This window comes from Etheostoma spectabile, chromosome 8 (genome assembly GCF_008692095.1).
Source record: "Etheostoma spectabile isolate EspeVRDwgs_2016 chromosome 8, UIUC_Espe_1.0, whole genome shotgun sequence".
Lineage (NCBI taxonomy): Eukaryota > Metazoa > Chordata > Actinopteri > Perciformes > Percidae > Etheostoma > Etheostoma spectabile.
Window position 1 is genome coordinate 32,250,272 of NC_045740.1, and position 13,205 is coordinate 32,263,476.

General features: G+C 40.9%; 1 protein-coding gene across 2 annotated transcripts in view; it reads left to right on the forward strand.

The window, feature by feature from the left end:
• Positions 1 to 13,205, forward strand: part of LOC116693434 (uncharacterized protein KIAA0513-like) — a 453,088-nt gene that overhangs the window by 429,528 nt on the left and 10,355 nt on the right. For both annotated transcript variants that reach the window (XM_032522424.1, XM_032522423.1), the window contains exons 2-8: positions 3,795 to 4,370; positions 9,608 to 9,707; positions 9,995 to 10,068; positions 10,640 to 10,710; positions 12,640 to 12,847; positions 12,934 to 12,974; positions 13,107 to 13,179. In XM_032522424.1, the coding sequence (XP_032378315.1) occupies positions 3,985 to 4,370; positions 9,608 to 9,707; positions 9,995 to 10,068; positions 10,640 to 10,710; positions 12,640 to 12,847; positions 12,934 to 12,974; positions 13,107 to 13,179 (953 nt within the window). In that variant the 5' untranslated portion in view covers positions 3,795 to 3,984. The remainder of the gene's footprint in view (positions 1 to 3,794; positions 4,371 to 9,607; positions 9,708 to 9,994; positions 10,069 to 10,639; positions 10,711 to 12,639; positions 12,848 to 12,933; positions 12,975 to 13,106; positions 13,180 to 13,205) is intronic.

Sequence of the window (13,205 nt, forward strand, 5' to 3'; positions counted from 1 at the left end):
TTAAAGGTTTTATGGATTATTGAAAAGAGAGACCTGGAGTTTCCTTCGTTGGAGCAGAGGAGGTCAGAACAGTAGTTTGATTTAGTTACGGCTATTGAGTTTGAGTAATGAAGAAGATGAGATTTATACATTTCTATGTGAATGGAGAGACCAGTTTTTTTATAGAGGCGTTCAAGTATACAAATATAAAGAGTTTTAAGCCTTGAATTAAGCCAAGCAGCTGCGACATGAATAATGAAAACATTTGATTCAGCGTAAAAGAACATTGGTGGGTGGTGAATTTGCGTTTCCTAGGATGGCAAAGGAATGTCTTGCCCTGCTTTGCCTCTAAATTGTCTAGTACTCATTTCCTTCGTTGGTTGATTTTTGATTTTAGGCACAAACCAAATTGCCTCCATAGTATCTAGTATCGAAAAATGGCTTGTCATTCAATACACAAATATATCAATACCTAAAGAATGAATCTTATCAGTATCAGTTAGCCAATAAGCATGCAGCAAGCTTCTACCGAGATCTAATAAGGCTGGTGATTGGCTGTCTACACATCGCAGTGGCATGCAGGAAGAACTATGTTACACACAGACACGGGGTCTCGTGTGTGTGAGAGAGGATTGACTAGTGTGTGTCACATCAGTCTAAAGGAACTGAGAAATAAAGAAAATGATACTGTGATGTTGTCATTTCTTTTTTGGTAATGGTAGATATAATAGGGTTCACCATACTCTGGGAGTGCATTGCTTTCATGTTCAGTGCCATGATGATCTGTTTTTCTGTCTCGTCCTCTGAAAACAGATTTAGTGTTGTTGTGTTGAGAGTGATGCTGGGGATGAACAGATTACATCTGCAAGTGCAGTCCTCAGCTTTTCCACTGGCCAACCTCCTCAGCTGAGATTCTACACCTAACTTATCTGCCATCAGCCACTTCTGCCTGTCACACAACCATGGGAGCATGTGATGTGTGGCCGTGCCGTTCAGCTATCGCCCTCTGGCACTGTTGTGCTGCTCTGAACTCCAACTGAGCTTTAAATGTACAATTCTAAAGATACCTTGTTCCATAAAACACATTTTAATCCTAACCCTATGATTCCCCCCCCCTCCCCAATATTTAGAAGATGTCACTTTAAAAAATATGAAACACAACCCCAAAAGAGGTCATATTACCGTTATCCTTCTTGCGTGTAAATATGTTTCCCAAAGATTGTAGACCCCACCCCCCTATAGTGGACGGTACTGTCTTTACCTTGCAGCACACAGCTCTGTTCTTTGTTACGTGTGATGTTTTGAATATGTTACGTTTTGAACAATACAGAATAATTATTCAAAATAACACTAATTAAAGACATTGAAGTTGACGTGTTTGACGCTAAAAGTTTTATGGTGGAAGGTTAGAGAAGGATATTTCTGATAGAGTCCAATCTTGTGTAGGTCCTTTGTCATCCAAGCCATTTGAACTACGGCCATTGTTCACGCCTCTTGTGCAGGGAGAATAGAGAGAGACTAGGCTAGCTATCAGTCCCTGCTGCCTGTCAAAAGGACTGGAGGACTGCTGTCCTACTATCAGTCTGGAGCCTGATACTTATGGTTGGTTTAGGGCTGTGGTGGAAAATGACTTACATTTACAATGGTACATTTACTTGTGACGTAAGCGTATGTAATGTACAAATATATGTATATATTGTATACAGTATATTTATACATTGTTGTAGAAAACAACTACCAATATATAAAGTCGTTCAAATTAATCCCACCTCAACTAGGTGCAAAAAATATGTAACAATAATAAAAATCCAACAATGTGATTTCCTTAATGATGTAACACTGCATATAGAGAAGGCTATTTTATGAAATGTTTTTTTGATATGTTTGGTTCTTTGTTGTACATCCACTTTAATATATACTGTATACTTAAACATATCTGTGGTCAAGCTCAGTGCCTCGCTGTGTTGCATTAACTGTGAAACTTTCTCTTTATGTCCCTCACATTTTCCGGTTAGTCCATGCATGATGGCGGGGCGTGCTGGCGCTGGATATTAGTCCATGATGGTGGGGCGTGCTGGCGCTGTATATTAGTCCATGATGGTGGGGCGTGCTGGTGCTGGATATTAGTCCATGATGGTGGGGCGTGCTGATGCTGGATACTAGTCCATGATGGTGGGGCGTGCTGGTGCTGGATATTAGTCCATGATGGTGGGGCGTGCTGGCGCTGGATATTAACAAGTTCTTAAAACCTCAGCCCTCCACAACAGCAATAGGCCTCATATCCTGAGCAATAAAGTCAACAATTCCTTCCGTGATATTATTTTTTTGCGTTTGGATGATAGAGGCTTAACACCCAGCGGGGTCTGGGGGGGTCTGGGGGGTCTGGGGGGGTCTAGGGAACGCTATCGTGGTTGCGGGTGGGTGCGCCAGTAGTTATAAAACGATTATCAGACTATGAAATATGCCAACTCTGATAAATTCATATAGCCTACTCAAAACAGACAGGGCAACCTAACGCAGACAGGTTAGCTCACCGTTTTTAGGTGATACGCCATGTTTGTAGTCCAGCTGCGATATGCAAACTGTTGCTTGCAAACTTTGCATTCCACTTTTTTCCGTTATCTATTTTTGTAAAATGCTGCCACACTGGGGATGTCTTCGACATGGTCGAGGAGGACTGACTGGAAACACTCACAATTAAATAAATATTCAGCAAACCACTAAACCAAGGCTTTCTAGTTCTTTCTTCAATCTGTCCCCAGTGGGTCGGGCTAATCCAACAAAGTGAAAACAAGGGATAAACCGAAATAGATTGAAATGAGCTTTCCATTTTAGCCATCAAAATCAAAAGCAGAAATTCACAATTCCCCCAGTATTCCTTTCTCTGCTTTCTACCGCAGGTAGCATGCAGCTAAAGGCTTAGCTTACCTGTAGCCTGCAGCTTGACTTTCCTAGCCACCATGACCATTGCCGGAGTCTGAGATAAAACAACACAACTGGAAAATCCTCCTGCTTCCTTGAAGTCACCGGGGAGGCAACCTCTTGCCTTCCCTGTGAGTTATGTAAAAAAAATAACAACAAAAAAACAGCGAACGGTAAAGCATGTGGGCTCCAACGGGACTTCATAGAGCCTTCAGGTGCATTTTGTTAACTTATGCTGCACTCAATTGCTCATTTTAATTTTGAGAAACCCAAACTCTTGTTTTTGGATTTTACATGTAAGTCAAGTGGCTGCTGTAATCCCGGCAATAGGGATAATTAGGTACTCAATCTATTTATTATTTACAGCACAGGCCAAAAGTTTGGACCCCCCTTCGCATTCAATGCGTTTTCTTTATTTTCATGACTATTTACATTGTAGATTATCACTGGAGGCATCAAAACTATGAATGAACACGTGGAATTATGTACTTAACAAAAAAGGGGGAAATAACTGAAAACATGTCATATATTCTAGTTTCTTCAGATGACCCCCCCCTTTGCTTTTTTGATAGCGCTGCAAACCCTTAGTGTTCTCTCAATGAGCTTCATGAGGTAGTCACCTGAAATGGTTTCCCTTCACAGGTGGGCCTTGTCAGGGTTAGTTAGTGGAGTTTCTTGCCTTATTAATGGAGTTGGGACCATCAGTTGTGTTGTGCAGAAGTCACACATCAACACAAGTCATACACTGCTACCCAGGCGCCCCAAACCGTAAAGTTTGAAAAGGCTCTTAGTCTTACCTCTCACCACCTTCAGGTCTATTAGGTTGCCTAGTACATTTTAACTGAATGTAAAAGATGATCACAATGCTAATTATCTCCTTCCTTCATTCACAGATGCATTGGGTTTGTGAGTTCCCTGGATGTCAGCACCCTCAGGGGTTGGGAGAGCCTGCAAAATCAAAACCAAAACCCAATACGACAGTTGAAGCTTCCAACTAGCACCTACATCTACGACCACTCTCATGTTCCTGCAGAGCACCAAATAGCTCATTCTAAAAACACTATTGTAGAGCTTATTGCCAACATGGAGAGCGTAGCAGTGGACAACCTAATAGACTTTGACCTGCCCTCAGAGGCCACAGCTCTAAGCAAAGATGGAGGCCAACACCAAGGCCATACAGACATTTTCTCTCCAGAGCAGGTGCCGTCCTTGGGAGTCCACCAGCAACCCTTACTGCCAGAGCCACTAGCACCAAATAAGCCCAGCACTCACCACCAAGAAAAAGGAGACAATGACAGCGATGCTACAGAGTCAGCGGACAGCGACAACGACATGGACCCGCCCTCTCATATGTGGGAGCTGAGGAGGTCGTCCTCTTCGTCCACTCACAGTGGAGGAGACGCCGACGCTGAGGTGGTGGAGAGGAGGCAGTTCATGAAGGCTTATGTGGAGAAGGTGTTTCACGGAAAGTAAGGAAGAACGTTTTTTTTTTTTATATTGAGTATATGGACTGTATGTGTACTTAAAAGAATCATTATATCAGTGAAAAGCGACATGATTGACAAATTGAAAGCCAGTTTGTGACAGCGTAATAATTTGAAAGATGCTATAGTCACTTTTGTTCAATTTTGTAACCATTTCTCTTTTTACAGAAGAAATGGCCCATTATTTCAATAAACAAAAGCATAGCAAGTGCTAGCAGAATACTAGACACTAGTAGTAGTATTAGTAATAAGCATCAGTGATTCATTATTGTAAATAATACGAATACATTTTCAGATAAATGGAGGAATATCTGTCAAAATATAAATTACAAAAGTATAAATTAAAAAGAAAACATTGGTACTGTTTACACTATCAAATGTATACATTTTATTTACTTATTTATTTATCTCAAAAAAATCCACCTACTTTAAAAGAGAAAAAAAAATGTTTGCAAATGTATATTGTATATCAGTGAAATAATTAGTCAATTCACTGATTAGTCACTTGACAGAAGGTAGCCCTGTGTAGCCGGCTGTCGCTGCTCCTGAGGCTAGCACCAGGTCAAGGAACCAGGACAGAGGAGAAGAATGTGTGGGAAGGATGCTCACTGTCCGGGTTTTTACCTAACTGTCCACTGTGAGCCGTCCAATAGAGAGACAAGAACTTCGCAGAATAAAAAGAGCTTAAAGCACAACTTGCTAATGCAAAGTTAAGATTATTTTTAGCTGTTTACCTGATCAATCTATCTAATGTGTTGGGGAAAAAAAACAATGTATTTGGTTCTGCTGCATCGATTTAGATACTTAAAGAAATACATAAAAAAAACCTGTTCATTCTAAGCATACAGTGGTGTGAAAAAGTGTTTGCCCCCTTCCTCATTTCCTGTTCCTTTGCATGTTTGTCACACTTAAGTGTTTCGGAACATCAAACCAATTTAAACAATAGTCAAGGACAACACAAGTAAACACAACAATTTGTAAATGAAGGTGTTTATTATTAAGGTGAAAAAAAATCCAAACCATCATGGCCCTGTGTGAAAAAGTGATTGCCCCCCTTGTTAAAACATACTATACCTGTGGTTGTCCACACCTGAGTTCAGTTTCTCTAGCCACACCCAGGCCTGATTATTGCCACACCTGTTCACAATCAAGGCATCACTTAAATAGGAGCTGCTTGACACAGTAAGGTCCACCAGAAGATCCTTAAAAGCTACACTCATGCCGAGACCCAAAGATTCAGGAACAATTGAGAAAGAAAGTAATTGAGATCTATCAGTCTGGAAAGGGTTATAAGCCATTTCCAAAGCTTTGGGAATCCAGCGAACCACAGTGAGACCATTATCCACAAATGGCAAAGACATGGAACAGTGGTGAACCTTCCCAGTGGCCGGCCGCCCAAAATTACCCCAAGAGCGCAGCACGACTCCCAAAGGTCACAAAGACCCCACAAACACGTCCAAAGAACTGCAGGCCTCACTTGCCTCAGTTAGTCGCGTTCATGCCTCCACCATCAGGAAAAGACTGGGCAAAAATGGCCTGCATGGCAGAGTTCCAAGGAGAAAACCACTGCTGAGCAAAAAGAACATCAAAGCTCGTCTCAATTTCTCCACAACACATCTTGATGATCCCCAAGACTTTTGGAACAACATTCTGTGGACCGATGAGACAAAAGTGGAACTCTTTGAAGGTGTGTCCAAGTATATCTGGCGTAGAAGGAACACTGCATTTCATAAAAGAACATTATCCAACAGTAAAATATGGTGGTGGTAGTGTGATGGTCTGGGTGTTTTTGCTGCTTCAGACCTGGAAGACTTGCCGTGATAAAAGGACTATGAATTCTGCTGTCTACCAAGAGATCCTGAAGGAGAAGTTCCGACCATCTGTTCGTGTACTCAGCTGAAACAAACTTGGGTTCTGCAGCAGGACAATGATCCTAAACACACCCAAGTCCACCACCGAATGGCTGAAGAAAAACAAAATGAAGACTTTGGAGTGGCCTAGCCAAAGTCCTGACCTGAATCCATTGATTTGTGTAGACCTTAAAAAGGCCGTTCATTGCTCGAAAACCCTCTAATGTAACTGAATTAGGACAATTCTGCAAAATGAGTGGGCCAAAATTCCTCCAGGACGCTGTAAAGCCTCATTGCACGTTATCGCAAACCTTGGTTGCAGTTGTTGCTGCTAAGGGGGGCCCAACCAGTTATTAGGTTTAGGGGCAATCACTGTTTCACACAGCCATGATTGTGGATTTTTTTTCACCTTTAATAAGAAACACCTTCATTACAAATTGCATTTTGTGTTTTCTTGTGTTTCCTTGACTATTGTATAAATTGGTTTGATGTTCCGAAACACTTAAGTGTGACAAACATGCAAAGGAACAGGAAATAAGGAAGGGGGCAAACACTTTTTCACACCACTGTAGACTGTATGATTCTAAGTCGGACCCAGGGGTTGGTGCATAGAACCAACACATGTGGATCACCCCCACAGCCCCCCAGTGGCTGGCTGCAGTATAGATCATCAATCCGGCCCCCTCCTTGAAAAAAAAATCAAAGTACACCTCAAATACATTTTTCCCAAACATGATTTTTGTCATTTTAGGTAGTTCTTATCTTGCTGAAGTGTGTTCAATGTTTTTGTGATACGTCTGGTTGTTACCAGTTATTTGATGCTATAAAAACAGTGAAACTGTGATTGACTGGCGATTCGTCGGGCAGGTGTATGACCAAGACTTCACCGCGGCCGACTCTGGCTCCAACATTACAAGATGGCAGCACCTGCATGCTGGATGTTGTGGCTTCACTTTTACACACCGGAGGAAGTGGGGACATGTTGTCCATGTTTAAATACAGTCTGGCGTTTTGTTTCCTACCCACTGCAGCATTAACGATGAAAGTACTCTATAGTTCCCCTGTTTTACCATTTTCATAATCATATCATATTTGCAGATGGAATAGCTACATTCAGAAGAGCATTCAGATTTATACTGAAATGTGCAGGTCATTGAAATGATGATCAGAAATATGCCCGGCAGTGGTGAATGTACAGCACAATAAAGAGACCCGTTGTATGGCTGGAAGGCAGCCAGCAGATTATGGGTGCAGGGAAGGTGCCCCCCAGCTACATCAGCTCATCTCAGAGAGTGCTAGAAGGACAGGTTTATAGGTTGTCTGCCCTGTCCTCCGGTCTGTCCTTCTGTCTGTCCCATTCTTGAATTGCTTCAAATTTGGCACAATGGTCACAAGCGTTATTGGCCACAACTCAAGAATTTCTATGCTAAATTATGACAGCATTTTATACAAATGTCTAATAGGATGAAACAATGAAATGATGACATTTAAAATCCAAAAGGTCAAAGGTCAACTTTACTGTGACATCATAATCTTCTGCAAAAGTGCATTTTCTAACTGTACTATTGTACATTCAGCTGGTCAGATACTGATTCCATGACACTAATCTTGGATGACCACCATGAAACTGGGATTTATAGATCTTCAATTCAATTCAATTCAATTCAATTTTATTTATAGTATCAAATCACAACAAGAGTTATCTCAAGACACTTTACAGATAGAGCAGGTCTAGACCACACTCCAGAATCCACAAGGACCCAACAGTTCTAGTAGTTTCCTCCAGAGCAGCAACAGGGCCACAGTGGAGATGAAAAGCTCCTTTTAGGCAGAAACCTCGGACAGACCCAGGCTCTTGGGAGGCGGTGTCTGACGACCGGTTGGGATTAGAATCTTCTGTGCTGCTTTGTGTAAAGAGCCACATTTTGTCAAAAAAATAAACTTAATAAACAATAATTTATTAAACTTGTTCAAAGTCGTCACTACATATATTATGTAAGTCTGGACAGAGATGGAAACTGCAGCTACTGCACTGGTTGGCAGAGGCATACAATTGTAATTCCAGTTTGTTGATGGAGTGATTTGTTATGTCACCACTTTTTCCTTCTTCCTGACTGTGTGTCGCCAGCAATTTCTCCTGCTTTAGGCTGTCTATTCACTTATACTCAGATCAACACTGCTCCATGTTTGTCACCCGGAATAACTTGGAACATTCACTCAGTCAGAGATTAGTATGACTCACCAGCAACGTCCCATGGGGGACATCAGTCCAACCGATGCAGGAATATTTGACAAGAAATCAAATGTGAGCAGGGTGAAATGTTTAAAGGGTGCTTCTAAATATCAGGGTACCTTTGTGTTCCAATAATACCTTTTATTTGTATAACACCTTTAAAAACAATAGTTTACAAAGTGCTTTGACAGAGGAAACAAAAGCACATACAAATCAATAGATAAACATAAACGTCAAATCAATACACATACCCATAAATGTACAACATAGTAATGGTGAAAAAGGATGTGTGTAAGTGGGGCCAGGAAAAACTCCATTGTTACCTTGCCCAGCTTTGCACATTCACTTTTCTTTTCCTTTGCTTTGCATATCTATATATAGTAGATGTTGGGGGAGGATGCATGGAATGACTCACCCATCCTTTACAATTTATCCACAAAGTGGCATGAAACTGCGACTTCTAGGTCACCAGTTTGGTTCTTGAGTCCATTACTCTTGTAAAGAAAATGTTCAGTGTGTGTCTTTAAAGGAATAGTTTGACATTATTGAAAGTGTGCTTCTTATTGAGAGATAAATGAGGAGATTGATGCTACTGTCCTGTCTGTAATATATTCTAAATATGAAGCTACCACCAGCAGCCGGTTAGCTTTGCGCAAATACTAGAAATGGGGAAAAAATCATCAAATCATCATCTACCTTTTCAAAAAATATTGAACTACTACTTTGAAAAGTCTCCTGGATTAACAGCTTGAGTTCATCTTGGTGAAATGGAAACAACGTGCCACTGCAGAGTTACACATTTTGACATTGCTAACAATACAGAATATTATTATATAATATTAAATTAAATGCAGCTACATTTTGCGTCCCAAGTCCAGTCTTATACATAGATCTATCCTATCATTTTTGATCATTTTCTATCAATCCTTTAGAAACAGCTCAATGACACATGTTGGGATTTCTTTCTGTTTAGCTGTCAGATACTGACATTTTCTGGGTCAGACTCTCAATGGAACACATTTCATTTCTCTGCATAGTAAAATCAGAGAAATGAATACATCATTACCTTAATAAAAACCAGCAGTGGAACATGTTTATACATTAGTGCTGTATTGAGTTATTGGACCATGTTTTCACAGGGAGGACTTTGACCAGGAAGAGAAGGCCCGTTTTGGAGAGCTGTGCAGTGGAGAGAATGGCAAAGGCAGGGAGTGGTTTGCCAAATACGTCAGCGCACAGGTGAATACGGGGAAATGATGTAATGGTAACTAATCAGACTTCATACATGGCCTTTTAAGGAAAACAGTAACTGCAATATTCCAAATGCATTGGCCAAGGAATTACACGTTGTTGTTGGACCCCCACATACATACATTTAGTCACACATTTGAGTGAAAAAATGCCTACATGAATGCGGGAAATCAAACCCAAATATCTCTATCACGTAAGTGATAGTTGTTGGGGTCTTTACACCAAGATATCCTGAACAAGTTTCTAACTCTGTAACTGTCGTACTGTTTTCACAGCGCTGCCACTCCAAATGTGTGAGTGAAGCCACCTTCTACAGACTGGTGCAGTCTTTTGCAGTTGTACTGTTTGAGTGAGTCTATACTGTTGACTTTATTGACACCAACATAGTGTAACTGTCTAGTCCCATTTGATTGTGAAGGATAAGGCCGGTGATCATTTATAAAGTTGTTAATGTCAGTTTTGCCCATGAAAATACAAAAATCTCTCAATACCAAACATAACTTACGTAGGAGGAAATAGTTATGGGGTCGGTGTCGGATTCATACTCATTTGATGCTCTGTTGAGTTTATCTAGCAGCAGGACAGTGTATGTGGGATAGAGTCAAAGTTAACTACAGTGTGTGTGGGTTCCATTGTAATGAAGGAACTTGCCAGTGCAACACTGTAGCTTATTTATGTCTTTTTAATAGTTTTTGATCAACAATTGAGTTCTGTGGCACCGAGAAATTGAATGCATTAGACTTTGGAAAGACTTATTAGGATAAACTCATTGTGGGTTGTGTCTTTTCATAGGATTTGCTGACAATAAGAAAACATATATCACCTGCTTGTCCTTTTAGTGAAAATGTTCCAGTAAATGACATTAATTCTAACTTTGAAGACATGACAGGATCATCTCTAAAGAAATGGTGTGTTCCCAGATGTTATCAGATGGATGACTACAGCCCAGCCAAAAACCTCATGACTATGTGCTTCACATACTACTACAGTGGTAAGGGCTCTTTCAACCTCTCTGTTGTCTTTCAGCTCTGTATCTGGCATGTTTGTCACGCTGCAGCTGGCGGGCTAGTTAGCTAGCTTGCTGATTCCGATGAAATGAATTGAAATGATCAGATGAAATGAAGATAAAAAACTAAACAAGAAGAGCCTTCTGTGTGTGTCCTCTTAATGTCTGCTTGCTTTCCTCACTTGTGTTTTTCTTCTCATGTACGGATTCTATTTTACGTCCATGATTTAAAAACTAGGCCGCTAAACGTCGGCCCATCTTTGACCGAAGGCTTATCGTCTCCCTGATGGGTCGGGGCCCTTAGAGGGACTTCTCTTTTCAAGTTCTCAGAGTTGCTGCTGCCTTTGATTGGACACATTTAAAGGCAATGTTGTAATGTAACCAAATACTTACGTTACTGTACTTAAGTAGAATTTTAACGTATCTGTACTTTACTTTGTTATTTATATTTCTGAAAACGTTTCCTTTTACTCTAACTAAATAAAATGTATATTTTTACTCCACTACATTTCCCCTAAGCATCTGCGCTACTCGTTACTTGTGTTGGAGTGAAAGACTCTTTCTCACAAAAAATCAAATTCTGTTTCTGTTTTTTTCTTAAGGGATGCCAGACTTGATGTTTAAGAAAGTGTGAAAACCCTGAATATCATGCTTCACTATAAGGAAGCCACAATAACAGTGAAGTGCATCTAATATCATAAATGACTTTTGATACTTAGGTACAGTAAATATCAGATACTTTAAGACTGTTACTCAAGTAATATTCTAAAAGGATACTTTCACTTCTACCAAAGTCATTTTTTGGTGAGATACTTGTACTTGTACTCAAGTATTGCTTTCAAGTACTTTATACAAGACTGTTTAAAGGGCAACCAGAGCTCGTAATTGCAAAAGAAAAGCGTTAGACAGCAAAAGAAAAATAAATATCTGTCATCATTGGTGATTCAGAGTGTGGTTTCTTCTGCAGCAACACCACAAACACAGGTGGCTTTGTGCGGTTGCATGACGGTAGTGTTTGTGCAAACAGGAAGCTTTGAGTGATTAATGTAGTGCCGTGGCACAGTATATTGCTTCAACTTCCGTCTGCAGTCAGGTCTGCTGTAACCTGTTTTTATAACACATAAAGTAAACATGCACTATTGGCAATTTTGCACAGTGGTGAACAAAAGGTCTGCTTGCAAACCCCAAACTACAAATAAAACCAAACGAAGAATAATGTGTGCATGTTTACAGTTATTTGTCTTGCACGGCGAGACGTCTCATTGATTCCTCCAAAGCTGATGGACTAATTGTTTTCATTTCTATTTCCCAGAGGCACATTTTATGTGCACCTGAGATTACCTTCCCTTAGAGGCTAAAACAGCTCGTAGCGTTCGTTAAAGGTGATGTCTGTCTGAGACATGGGACTTTAAATTGTCAAATCAAGTCACAGGTTATGTCAAGTCAAGTTGAGTCTTTAGTTAGGCAAGTCTCTAAGGTAACCACCCACAGATGCAGTTCCTCAGAGGATTCCCTGTGCCACATGTATGTTTAACATTAAAACATGATTTATTAAATCATACCAACAATTCATATACTTTGTATTCTATGCAAACAACAGTATGTATAAAGGCTTCACGCCACCCACACAATATTGTAGGCACGGTTTTATATGCAACCTAATTTTATACAATACATGTGATAGGGGGTCCCTGCTCCATCTCTCTCAGGTAAGGGGTCCTTAAAAATAGTTTCAGACTCCTGCTGTACACTGTTTGTCAGGCTGACCGGTGTGACGCCTTGGACCAAGGACACCACAGGGACATTGAAAGACAGGTTGATGTTTAAACACATTTGCCTTGTGGGGCTTTAAAACATGTAAAAAAGGCTTCAGTGATGCCATGACTTTGACCTCTCTGCTCATGTCTTGCTCAGGGAAGTCCCAGCCATCTCCCTCAGAGCTGCTGGATCGTGGCGGTCCTCCAGCTGGTCTGGACTCGTACATCAACAAGGCCAACTCCTGGCTGTCTGTGAGGAAGGATGCCGCTGAGCGCCTCCTCAAAACCACATCTAAAACTGACGTCAAGGGCTTCTTTGGAGGCCTAGAGAGCAAGCTAAGGGGCTCAATGGCTCCCAAGACTGAGTGAGCAGATACAGCTCCTTCGAATTGTTTTGATTTACATCGTTGTATATACATAGTTGTTTTATATAACCCATTCTCATTTCTAGGGATGGGGGAAGCCCGGTTGAGACAAAGCCCAAATCACCAGGTATGATGTACCAAAACCTACAGCAAAACAGCTTTTTTGTCTCCTGCTAAACTTCTCTGTTATGTTTCCAAATGTGAGTTAGAGATGGATTGAGGTGAACAAGTGCCTGTCATGTGTTCTCCTCCACCCCAGTGTCTGAGGCTCCAGAGGAAAAGAAAGGAGAGAAGGTGTACCTGTACACCCACCTGAAGCAGCAGCCCATCTGGTAAATGAAGGAACCTCTGGCCATGT